Source organism: Coturnix japonica, chromosome Z, assembly GCF_054131305.1.
Source record: "Coturnix japonica strain WE chromosome Z, WE-NBRP24, whole genome shotgun sequence".
Taxonomy (NCBI): domain Eukaryota; kingdom Metazoa; phylum Chordata; class Aves; order Galliformes; family Phasianidae; genus Coturnix; species Coturnix japonica.
Window position 1 is genome coordinate 6,814,662 of NC_140702.1, and position 13,143 is coordinate 6,827,804.

General features: G+C 42.8%; 1 protein-coding gene across 1 annotated transcript; it reads left to right on the top strand.

Annotated features, from left to right (window-relative positions):
- The first annotated feature begins 320 nt into the window (after positions 1-320).
- Positions 321-2,796, top strand: LOC146753698 (uncharacterized). The gene has a single exon (XM_085529594.1). It carries the CDS (start codon positions 964-966, stop codon positions 2,794-2,796), a length of 1,833 nt encoding a protein of 610 aa, XP_085385720.1. The 5' UTR covers positions 321-963.
- The last annotated feature ends 10,347 nt before the right edge of the window (positions 2,797-13,143 follow it).

Consider the following 13,143-nt stretch of genomic DNA (forward strand, 5'->3'; position numbering starts at 1 on the left):
CTGTTTCTCTGAAGAGCGCAATAAGCTGAGATGAATGAAGTTTGTGCTTTCTTTATGCCCTTGTCTAGTCTGGGAAAAAGAGCTGGTAAGCTTTTATGCACTTCTGTAGTAGTGATCATCCTCCTCACCTTGAAGATGATGGAATCTCTCACAGAAAGCATTAGCCATCAGCCCTCAGGACTCCAGCAAGGCAAGAGGATTGATCTGGGTGCAGGTCTGTAGCCTGCAAGATGTGAGAGTAGGGGTACGAAGGTATGAACCATGATGAAAATCAATTTTCTGATTTGTTCAGCTTTCCTTTGATAGACCTCAGTTAATCCATGTGGAGAGTGTTTATGCAGAATGGCTTCATGAGAAAGGACATGAAGAGATTCCTCTAGTTAAATTGTAAAAGAATGAATGTGATTAAAGACAAAGACGGTTTATCCTAGGGACGGTCACGAGCTAAGCAGCTGTGGGGAAATCAGTATGTGAAAAGACAGGGTATGTAGCTAAAGATGAAATATGTATCTAGAAGCAAGGACGGCCTAAGGGAAAAGCAAGATGTGTAGCAAGGTGTAGACAAAGCTGCAAAGAAAAAGTATCTATAAGACTAACCACAAAGGTCAGATGAAGTAATGTCTAATTCACCAATCCTGAGCTTAACTTTTGCAATATGCATGAACTTATTACTGATTGTATAAATAAGATGCTGTAACACCTAATAAACGAGGCTTGTTGACCATGATAGCATGAGACTTGTCTCCCGCGGTTACTTCCAACAAATGGTGACCCCGACGTGATAAGGAAAAAAGGGCGCCACGGGTGAAGAACTGCGTTGGGTTCGGGTCCGGATTTCACAGCCCGACGGACGACGAAAGAGCTAAAATTGGAGCTCCGCGTCTCGAGTGACCACACAGGTGGGCTCGACCGACACGTGCTGCCGAAGCCTGGAGGGCTGCAACGGTACCGACGTGAGTAAAAATGGACAGGCAAGCAGCATATGATTTATTTTCCGCTTTTCTTAGGCGGAGACAGTTTAAGGGTATAGACTTAGAAAAGGATCTCCCTGCTTTATTGAGCCACGCGGTCTCATATGGCTTTTTTGCAAACCCCCACTTAGTGCATACATTAGAGGAGTGGCGGCGGTATGGGGATAAGTTGTGGGAGTTAGTTTTAGATGATGATAAGTCGGCAAAAAAGATAAGTAAGTTGTGGAAAGCAGTGCATAATGAGTTGTTGATGAGTCAGGCGGAAAAAAGGGCAGCTCAGGAAGCTCAAGCTGCGCAAAAACAGAATCAAGATTATGGGCTGCCATGGGGCACTAGCGTTCCAAACCCCCCTGTTTTTTCTTCCGTTACTCTGCCGTCTGCAGCCGCAGTGCCCTCTGCACCCCCTCGCGAAGTGCAGGCTGACCTAGCAACGGAGCCCGCAGAGGTCTCCTCTAGCCCCCCCTCTTCGCTGTCCGGAGCTCCGCCGTCCGGAGCCGACTCGGCGCCGCTCCCTGTCTCGGCACCGTCTGTGCCGCAGCCGCAGCCGTCCGGCTGCTCTGAGCTTTCGGTAGCTCCGGAGCTGTCAGTTCTGCGCGGGTCGGGTCCGATCTCTGGAGCTGGGTCTGATTTTGTGGGGACTGTTGCAAGGGAAAGACGCAAGTTGTGGTCTATGCTGGCAAGGCGCGGAATAGAGGATGGTGATAATGAATTAGTACAGGCAGCGACTGAGAATCTTGCATTTCCTGTTGTTTATGCTCCCTTGCCGCAGGGAGGAGTTCAGGCTGAGATTCAATCTCTAGACTGGAAGATGTTATCACAGTTGCGAGCTACTGTAGGGTCATATGGAGTGACTAGTGAACCGGCCAGGCAAATGCTAGATTATCTTTTTAGTGCACATATCCTTCTCCCAGCAGATATTAGAAGTATCACGAAATTGATTTATACTCCTCATCAGTTAATATTGTTTAATGCTCATTGGCATCAGTTAGCTGTGGCGTCTGCAGCAGTTCAGAGAGGACCAGGAGACCCCTTAGCAGGTGTAACAATGGAACAATTGTTGGGTCTTGGGGCATGGACTCGAATAGAGGCTCAGGCGATTTCTGACCCTGAAGTTTTGCGAGAAACTATGAATTTAGCCAGGAAAGCTATGGATAGTATAAAAGCTCCGGGAGGAACGCCCATTTACATGGGAATAAAACAGGGACGTGAGGAGCCGCTAGGTAATTTCATAGATAAAGTTGTGGATGCCATTAAGAAGGCTAGTGTTCCGGAATATATGCAAGGGGCTTTGATTAAACAATGTGTGCTTCAAAATGGTAATTCCTCAACCCGATCCCTGGTCAATACATTGCCCGGAGATTGGTCGATCCCTGAGTTGTTAGAAAAGGCTGCTTCGGTTCCAACTGGAACCCAGGCATTCTTAGTGAGTGCTTTGCAGAAAATTAGTGAGGGGTTGCAGGAGCAGGCAAAAGCATTTCAGGAGCAATCAAAATCCTCACATACTCAGGTTCTAGCAGCCCTTGCACCCCTCCAAGCTGCAGTCGCTACAAACCCACGCTCGCAGAACAGCCTCCGTATGAAATGTTTCCGTTGTGGAAAAACTGGACATTTTCGTCGCGATTGCCAAGCCACTGGGATTTGGTGCAGCAAATGTCGATCCAACACTCACAACGCTGCTGCCTGCAGGTCGGGAAACTCGAAAAGCAGCGCGAGCAGCAGCCGCGCTCGGACACAAGTAGCAGCTGCAGTATCGGCAACCCCCAACAGCAACAACCCCAACCTGCCACCAGCGGGAGCCTTGGCTTGGACTTGGCAGCCTCAGTAAATGTTACTATTTTGACTAATCAGCCCTATCGGATTCCTACTGGACTATTTGGCCCTGTCATGATTAATGGACAAGCAGTAGGAGGACTGTTATTGGGTAGATCGTCTGTCAGCATGATGGGACTGTTTGTTTTACCTGGAGTAATAGATGCGGACTATCAAGGGGAAATTATGATCATGGTACACACCCCTTACCCGCCTGTAAAAATACTTAAAGGGCAGCGTCTAGCTCAATTAGTGCCGCTGCCGCAGTTAGCAAAAGGACTGACTCCCCTTAAACAAGAGCCAAGAAAACAGGGAGCATTTGGCTCAACTGGGAAATTAACTTTGCTTACTCTTGATTTATCAACGCGCCCGAAAAAATCGTGCACTTTGCACTACCGTGATCAGAGTATTACTCTGACAGGACTTTTGGATACAGGAGCGGATACATCAATTATCACCCCAGGGGAGTGGCCGTCTGACTGGCCGCTTCAATCTTCAACTACCACAGTGTCAGGGGTCGGAGGAATGACACTGGCAAGCCGAACCCCCATGCTCACAGTGGAAATAGATGGCAGGAGAGCCACAGCAATTTTTTCACTTACACTACTTCCACCTACGGTATCCTGCCTTATCGGCAGGGACGTGCTGGCTCAACTGGGTCTTGTTCTTACCAATGAACACCCTTTAGTATAATGGCCATTGCTTGGACTTTCCCACTACCACTTACATGGACTACAGAAACTCCAGTCATGGTTAAGCAGTGGCCACTAAAAAGGGAAAGTCTTCAGCAAGCACATCAACTTGTGCAGGAGCAGTTTGCCCAGGGGCATTTGAAACTGTCTACTAGCCCTTGGAATACTCCGATATTCGTAATCAAAAAGAAATCTGGAAAATATCGTCTATTGCACGACCTAAGGGCTGTCAACGACCAGATGGAGCCCATGGGGGCGCTACAACCCGGATTACCCAACCCTTCTATGATTCCCGAGAATTGGCCCATCCTCATCATCGACCTGAAAGACTGTTTCTTTACAATTGCCTTACACCCCCAGGATACAAAACGTTTTGCTTTTACTCTGCCAGCGATAAATAGGGGAGAACCCGACAAGCGATTTGAATGGACAGTGTTACCACAAGGAATGCGTAACTCCCCAACCATTTGCCAGCTGTATGTCGACGCAGCACTGCAACCATTACGCCGAGAAATGCCGGACACTATTATTTATCACTATATGGATGATATTCTTCTGGCTCAAAAGGATCCATTCACAGACTCTCAGATTGAACATATCAAAGCAGTGCTGGCAACCTCCTCTTTAGTTATAGCTCCTGAAAAGGTACAGAAATCCACGCCCTGGAAATATCTGGGATGGCAAATCACCAATAAGCAGGTGAAACCGCAAAAATTAACCATTGCTACAGACATTTCTACCCTTAATGATGCACAAAAACTCCTTGGAGACTTACAATGGCTAAAACCAATAGTAGGTCTCCCAAATGTGCTGCTAGAAAAACTGCTGCCCCTGCTGAAAGGCACGGACCCTTGCACCCCAGTGACTCTTATACCAGAACAAAAGGAGGTGCTACAAAAAATTTCAGACTGTATTACCAAAGGGTTCGTTTCCCGCATGGACCCTACAGTACCATTGACTCTTACCAGTTGGAGCAGCGATATGCATCTCCTTGGTGCAGTTACTCAGCATAAAAAGAAAACGGGGGAAAGGGTCCTGGAGTGGATTTCGCCACCTCTTCAAAAACGGAAAACAATAACCACAAAAATTGGAAATCTGGCAGCAGTGGTCAAAAAAGGCCGCATGCGTATATTGGAAATTAGCGGTCTGGAACCACAGACAGTTTATCTTCCCATGGAAAAAGCAACGCTAGACTGGTATTTGCTGAATTCGCCAGATCTAGCTGAAGCGCTTTTAGCCTTGGGAGCTAAAATAGAAACAGGTCCACTTGTTCCACGAGCATTGCAATGGATCGGTGAATGGAGCTGGATTGGCGTGCCTTTGCGAAGGGACAAACCCATCTCGGAAGCTGTAACTGTTTACACTGACGCTGGGAAAAAGACACGCAAAGCAGCTATTGTTTGGCAAAAGAAGGGAATTTGGCAGCAACACACACTGGAGGCGGTCCCTGAAGACAGTTTACAAACACTAGAACTTCTTGCTGTAGTGTGGGCTGTTTCTAATATCACTGAGCCTTTGAATGTGGTTTCAGATTCTCTCTATGTAGTAGGGGTGGCCTCAAGAATTGAGGATGCAATTGTTAAGGAGGTTCAGAACAAGCGATTATATGAGTTATTTTTACAACTCAAGCGAGCCCTCAGGAACAGAACAGAGCCTTACTCCATTATCCATATCAGGAGTCATAAATTAAGCACGGGTTTAGGAGAAGGCAATCAGAGGGCAGATCGGCTGGTATCAGTTGCAGTACCAATGTCACAATTTACTCTGGCAAGGGAAGCTCATGCTACCTTCCATCAGAATGCCAGAGGACTGCAGAGGCAATTTCAGATCTCTCAAACAGATGCTTCTGCCATTGTCAGAAGCTGCCCAGTCTGTGCAAATCACAACAATGGAATGGGTCTGGGAATTGGAGTTAATCCTAGAGGTTTATCAGTCAATGAAATATGGCAAATGGATGTTACCCATGAACCCAGTCTGGGAAGGTTAAAATATGTGCATGTCACCATTGACACCTACAGCAATTTTATCTGGGCAACAGCTCAGGCTGGGGAAAGGGGCATCCATGTAACCCGACACCTCACAGCATGTTTTGCAGTCATGGGAGTATGCAAACAGTTAAAAACAGATAATGGTCCTGCCTACATAGGTCAAAAGGTTCAACGTTTTCTACAACAATGGGGTGTTAAACATATTACTGGCATTCCACACAATCCACAAGGGCAGGCAATAGTTGAACGAGCAAATAGCACCTTGAAAACTTATCTCAAGAAATTCTCAGAAATTCAGGACATGCAGGAAAGGCTTGCTAAGGCACTGTTTGTATTGAATCATTTATGCATAATAGGATCCTCAGATTGTCCTGCAGCCGAAAAACATAAGTTACAGAGCCCAGAATCGGAGAAGCATCTTGAAGAAGAAATGTGGGTTAGGTATAGATGCTTGAAAACTGGGGAATGGAAAGGCCCTGCAAGAGTGCTTTATTTAGGGCGAGGCTACCTTTGTGTTTCAACCCCTACAGGTTCTGAGTGGATTCCTGCTCGTTGGACCAAGCCGGTGACGCCATCGCATCCCGGAGAGCACAGTGAACCTGGATGACTGACTACAGATCGGTGACTGCAGAAAAGTTGGAAGAGTGTCTCCAGCTGATTGAGGAGCCACTCCAAACCTTCATTCGGCATGTTCAGTCAACAGTGACTCAAAATTTCTATGGTCCATATATGGAACTGATACATGCGTTGGTTAACATACGAGGACTGATTCCATCTAATAGATATTACAGGTGTTGGGGATGTGGTGTGCGTGAGCATCAGGCTCAAGCGTTGCTTCTTTGTGGTGGTTGTGGAAAATTGGGTTGGTACCACCAATCAGTCTTTTACATTAACCAACACTATCTGTGGTGCAGAGAGTGTGATAAAACCTGGTGTGCAGAAGACCAACCGCTAGATTCAGAACCGGAGGATATTTTATCAGTGACCCGTCTTTGCTGGGTGCTTAAGAGATTCGCTCAGAGAGCTCGAGCTGCTAGGAGGTCTCGCATCATAAGCTATCAATGCGGCGGTACAGTCAGAGCTCTTGGGGCCTAACAGCCCTAGGAGTTCTGGTCTGGCTGCAATGCTGTGGTGCATTTTGGGCCCCTCCGCAGCCTAAGGAAAATGTCTGGGTTACGTTAGCCAACAAGACGGGTCAAGATGCCATATGTTTAGCATTGTCATCTCCTGGCAATCCTTTTTCTACCTGCTTGGTAGGCATACCTTTGGACACTCCTCCATGTCCAGAAGGTGTTCTGCCTTGCCAATCAAAAGGTACAAAGGGCTACGCAGACCATTGGGATGCATATATACCACACTTTCCTGTAGCCCCTCTAGAACCACAAGAATTAGAAATTTTGGGATCAGTAAAAGCCGATTGGTGCATATATTTTAATTGGACCGGCAGTTATCGAATTGGGCCTGACAGATCAAAAATCAAACCAAGAAGTGTAAATTCTAGCCTGCTTGTATATAGAAATCAATCAGCATGGTGTAACTATACAAGCACCAGTATATCTGTTTCATCTAACAACCCTATAACATTGCCCTATGGAGTGTTTCTGATATGTGGGGATCGGGCTTGGGCAGGAGTCCCCTCTAAGATAATAGGAGGACCATGCACATTAGGTCGTTTAACACTGCTTACTCCAAATACTTCTATGATCCTCCAAATTCACAGACAGCATTCTAGAGTGAAAAGGGTGACTCATGCCTTTACCCCAGACTGTAAGGATAAGGTACAATTTTGGTCTACAACAGGAAGAATATTTGCCTCTATTTTGTCAGCTAATGTTGCCGCTGCTAAAGCATTAGCCATGCTAAATGGTTTAGGCTGCTGGCTAGCAAAACAAACGAATGCCACCTCAGAGGCATTATCTCAACTACTGATGGATGTGGATTCAGTAAGGCATGCTACACTCCAGAATAGAGCAGCAATTGATTTTCTATTACTAGCACAGGGGCACGGATGTGAGGAGTTCGAAGGCATGTGTTGTATGAACTTATCAGACCACTCCGTGTCTATACATAAACAGATACAAACGCTGCACGCATTAACTAACCGTTTGCAGGTGCAATCTGGTTTTGGTCTTGATGACTGGCTTAGAAGTTTAGGTTTAGGCCCCTGGCTTACTTCTCTACTACAGCATTTGATTACAATCGGTTTGGTACTGATAGCTATCATATTAATAGTTCCTTGCCTCTTTAAATGCTTGCAAAATGCACTAATGAGAATGGTTGACTCAAAATACAATGTATCCTTGGTCGTCCAAAAAGAAAACGGGGGAAATGTGGAGAGTGTTTATGCAGAATGGCTTCATGAGAAAGGACATGAAGAGATTCCTCTAGTTAAATTGTAAAAGAATGAATGTGATTAAAGACAAAGACGGTTTATCCTAGGGACGGTCACGAGCTAAGCAGCTGTGGGGAAATCAGTATGTGAAAAGACAGGGTATGTAGCTAAAGATGAAATATGTATCTAGAAGCAAGGACGGCCTAAGGGAAAAGCAAGATGTGTAGCAAGGTGTAGACAAAGCTGCAAAGAAAAAGTATCTATAAGACTAACCACAAAGGTCAGATGAAGTAATGTCTAATTCACCAATCCTGAGCTTAACTTTTGCAATATGCATGAACTTATTACTGATTGTATAAATAAGATGCTGTAACACCTAATAAACGAGGCTTGTTGACCATGATAGCATGAGACTTGTCTCCCGCGGTTACTTCCAACAAATCCAAGGGATTTTTGTTTCTGTCAGATATAGGTTATAGCATCAGGAAAAGCTTTTACATGGAAGACATGTGATTGAACCATATTTACAGCCTTGGTTTTGAATACAACCATCATTATGCGTGTGTCACACATCTTCTCACACATCTAATTCAATTAACTCACAATACAAACAGGTCAGTCTAAGATGGCTTTATAAAAGAGAGCCAATCTTCACTTCAGCAGGTAGTAGTCTTAAAAGATTCAGTTTGTATTTGTTTAGTGGTATTTGTTTTCTGTAGATCAATGCTATAATGACACTGGCTGATCATCTGCATTTTATATACTCCCAAGTATATTTATATTCCCTATGATACAGGAAATCCAACAAAATGGTCTTGCGTAATTCCCTTCATATAACTTTCAGCCCTATTTTAAATAAGGAAAATTATTAAAAGAATATATATGGCTTTTGCAATAGAAGCAGCAAATAATCACAGAGTCACTAAGGTTGGAAAAGACCTACAAGATCATCCAGTCCAAGAATAGATATTGCATTGTTTTACATATTTCTCTTCTCGGTCTCTTTTTCTAATCCATTTGTCTTTTCTATTAGACAGTTGGAGATTTCTGAATTAGTATTTGCACTCACATCTACATCTACAAAATTAGATGTGTAAAAGGATTTGTTCTCAATGATCTTTATGGGTTCCTTCCAACTTGGGATATTCTGTGATTCTATGACTGTACTAGATAATTAAAAATATAATCAAACTATGGGAAAAAAATGTATCTGAAAATAAACAGAATTTGAAAGATTTTTCTGCACTCAGAAAAATCTGTGTCAGTGGAGGAGACCCACTGTTGCCATTGGCACTGCTGAAATGAGCCACCCAGTACCTCTCTGTGCTCATATCTACTGTTCAGTCTCCATAAACATCCACCAAGCTCCAACCAGGCTGCTCGGCAGGGAGGAGCTGCTGCCATGATGGCATGGGGTAGGAGCAGCCACTGGATGGACTGGGGGGCACTGCATTCAGTGGGTTGCACAGGTTGAGGCTTTCGTCAGTCATGACAAAGGAACTGGACTTCATTTCCCAGTTGAAAGCAATGCTGTGACTGGGAGTGCTGTAAGAAACTAGTCTGAGAGATGCAATAAACAGCAATGATGATAAATGAAAGTGGGAGCTCTACACCTGTTATGAATCTATGAAAAGCAAAACATCTGAAAACAAAGAGATGCAGTGCCCCAAGTTACCTTTTGATTTTAATGAAGAACACAGATATGTGAAGATTACTACAACATGACTTCTGTAAGACAGCATCAGACTCAGTTGTTAGCACATGGCAAGGGTTTTTAATAACTTTGCTGTGTTTCATATTGCCGTTTTTTTTTAACATTTCCCCTACATGTAACAGAGAAATACAGAAGCTAAAAATTCTCCTAACTTCTTACAAGGCACTATCTATTCTTTTAATTAATTCCCTAGATTGTCTCAATATAATTTATGCCTTCCATTGCCCTATTTTTTTGAATACTCATCTGATTCATTTGAAAACCCTAAAGGGCAGAACATCACCCTGTTTCTTCAAATGATAACATGAAATAGTGCACGTGTCATCAGAAATTTCTAGCCATCTATCAAGAACAGTTCTTGAGAGGAGTGTTAATGGGTCCCAGGGTGGAAGTTTTTCAGATGGATACATTTCGTGTCTTTGTACTTTGCTTTTACTAATTCTATTGCTCGAGCCAATATCTTCTAGAGGAAATACCCTTTTCTCACAAAGTCCTTATAAATTCACACAAAGTAAAAAGTAGCAAAATAATTTGAAATGGCAATTTTCTATTGAAAAACAAAAAAAAAAGGGGGGGGGGGGGGGGAGGGGGGAGACGTGCAGACCACTTAGTGGATTGACTTTATCTTCTCTAAGAACTTAAGTTTTGATCCTAGACAGATATTTAAGTACTATTATTTAAAATACTTTAGCAGTACTATAGACATAAGATTAGTTTCCCCTATCTACTCAGTGAAATTTAAGGAAACTTGAACACTAAATTGGTGCTTTGGTAGTTTCCATTTTACATTTTTCAAATGTAGTAATTCTTATCTCAGAAATTAATGAACCCAAAGGTTTGAAATTATTGTCAGTGAACACTTAATTTATTTCTCCTGCAGTCTCTAGGAGCAACCTCTATTTTCCCCCCTGGCACTTTACAGTTCATTAAATTGGCTTACTGATAAATAGTGACGAGCTGTGAATTGTCTGGGGGAGTTCCTGTATCAGAGGCAACAAACATCTGCAAAAGGTAAAGAGCTTTAACCTAAACACAAAGTGAGGACAGGGGACATGGTGCTGTCTCACAAAGCTGCCAAGAACAACGTTTTCAAAGGATGGCCTGCTTTCAGCTGAGAACCTTGAATAGCACAAAGGTGTATGAAGCAAAGGTGTCTGACTGAGTTTCTTGGTACAGAAAAGAAAATGGCACTAATTGGCTCTATACTTGTTGATAGTTTGTGAAGACCAAATAGTAGATGTGAGAACAGTGAGGTGGTGGGTGGTATGTTGGAATGCAGCAGCAACAGCGATGTGAAAGACAAGCCATGTTCCAGATACCATGCAAGCTCTTGTTCATCACTGACAAAAATACATAGTTAACAGAAGTGACTATGCTGAAAAATACTGTTTTGCAGCTGGGAATTTAGTCTATCAAATAGTGTTATTGTGCTCTTTGTAGCTCTTCTAATTTCCAAATAAATAAATAGGAGGCGCTACTTTTGGAGCAATGTATGTACATTGTTGTGATTGCATTCTTCTTCCTATTTTCATTTTCTTAGTAAATATTTGTTTTGTTTGTGGTTTTTCTAGCATTGATAAATGAACTTGCTATTTCCCAGTGTTCCTTTCTCCATCTTTCTTTCAGTAAGTGGGATTCAAGATTACACCTCACCTACTCTTACATATAAGAGGCAGACTGAAGCAGGTATACCAGATGCACTCCAGAAAAAAAAAAAATCAGCTGTTCAGCTAATTTCTGATGTACTGTGCTCATGATTGGCTTCATTAATTTTCTGCCAAGGATAAGTGGCAGTTTCTCAAAAGACCTGATTTTGAATGAGTGGGAGGTTTGAGAAACAGCAGTATCTCAGCTGGTAGGCCTAGAATTGTTACTGAGAGAAATGAGATGGTAAGGGAATAACACCAAGCAGTTGTATGCATACATTCCCCTCACAAAGCCCAGGGTTCAGTCTTCTGACTTTTAAGAGACTTCAGTTAACCAGCTCCAGGCCAGACTTTGCAGACAGAAATGGATTAGCTTTTATAGGGGACATTAACTGGGTGCAGAATTTGTATCTGAGTTGCAAGGTATCTATTAGAGACCAGCAGGAGGCCTTCCCAGGGGATGCCTAATAATTTTCATTACATCCCTCTGTGTATCTGTTGTAGGAGCCTTTTTTGTGACTTGTTTACAATAGAGAGAAGGACTTCAGCAATCAGAAGGCTGCTTGGCTATATTTTTCCATCTACTTGCAAAAATAGCACAAAAAGAAAACCTGACAGTGATGCAGCAAATGAGGATTTTCCATTTATTGCCTAGTTCAATCTAGGAATAACAGACCCATCTTTGAAAAGAAAATATTCCATTAGTTTGAAGTCTAGCTTGCTTTTCAGGCTTAAGTTTCCATAGCACAGAAATACAGAAGTCATTGGTAAGCATTAATATTTTGTCTAAAGCTGCTCATACTGTATTGGTTAGGCTCTCTACACCTCTCCAAAGCAGCACAAACAAAGCAGTCTTGTGTTGTATCAAGGACACACAGAACATGTCAGCCTTGAAATCTAGTGTTCTCTCATTAGGAGTTTCAGTCCACGTGGATGTGATACGTGATTTGATGTATCGATGTTATTACAATCACTTCTTCCATCTCTGATGTCAAACAGCTAGATTTATTATCTGCCTTGTCACCCTGATAGGAGATACCAGGCGACTTGATTGAACAGTATGAATGGCTGGTCCCAGCGATGTTTGTCATTTCATACCTGTGATCTTTCCCAGTGCTGGTGGATGATGGCTGACCAGTAGAAAAGAGACAACAGACAGCTTTTGTCACTGCTAAATTAATGCTCACATTTAAGAAAGTGTTCCCTGTAGTGACAATTGAGATAGAGCAGTAGTTTTTGGCTGCTTCTCCCACTTGGATCTCAGAGCCTTGACGCAGATATCTGGTACCAGTTTTCAAGCTGAATATCAAAGAAGATGAGTCAGCAGGAAAAGACTCAGGACACATTGATTTACAAATTAGGATGATGTTAAGCATTCTACTGAAAGGAAACCTGGACAGTCCATAGCAGATTCTATTTTATGCTGTATGTAACAAATGCATCTTTTAAACCAAAACAAAGATTAATTGCTTCCCATTAGATTTATATGTGAATGTACTGAGCCAGTTCTGCGATGCACAGGACAGTTTTCAGTGAAGTTTCTTAGGAAAGAAGATTTTAAAACAATCATTTGTTGGGCATGCTGCAAGAAAGCACATTTGTAAACAACTGTACGTACAACCAAAGCTTATGCAGAAATAGAAAATTCTGTTGTAGAGCTGCGGTTGCTCCTTTCTGCGCTACAATCATCAATCTACATGAATCACCTACACCCACCAAGTGAATTCCTGTTTATTTCTGTGGGTGTTTCAAAGAATTAATCATAGAATCAAAGAATATCCCAATTTGTAAGGCACCCACAAAGCTCAATCTGGATCAAACACATACTAATAAAAGTCACAGAGGTCGTAAATCAGTAATGATTTATTTCTTAACTACAGTGTTTGTTCTAATGTTACTTAACTGATAATTAAATTTCTATGATTGTGATGACAAAAATGTTTAAAAAATAAGTAATCTTTCTGCATTATGCAATGCAGTTCTTTAGGAGC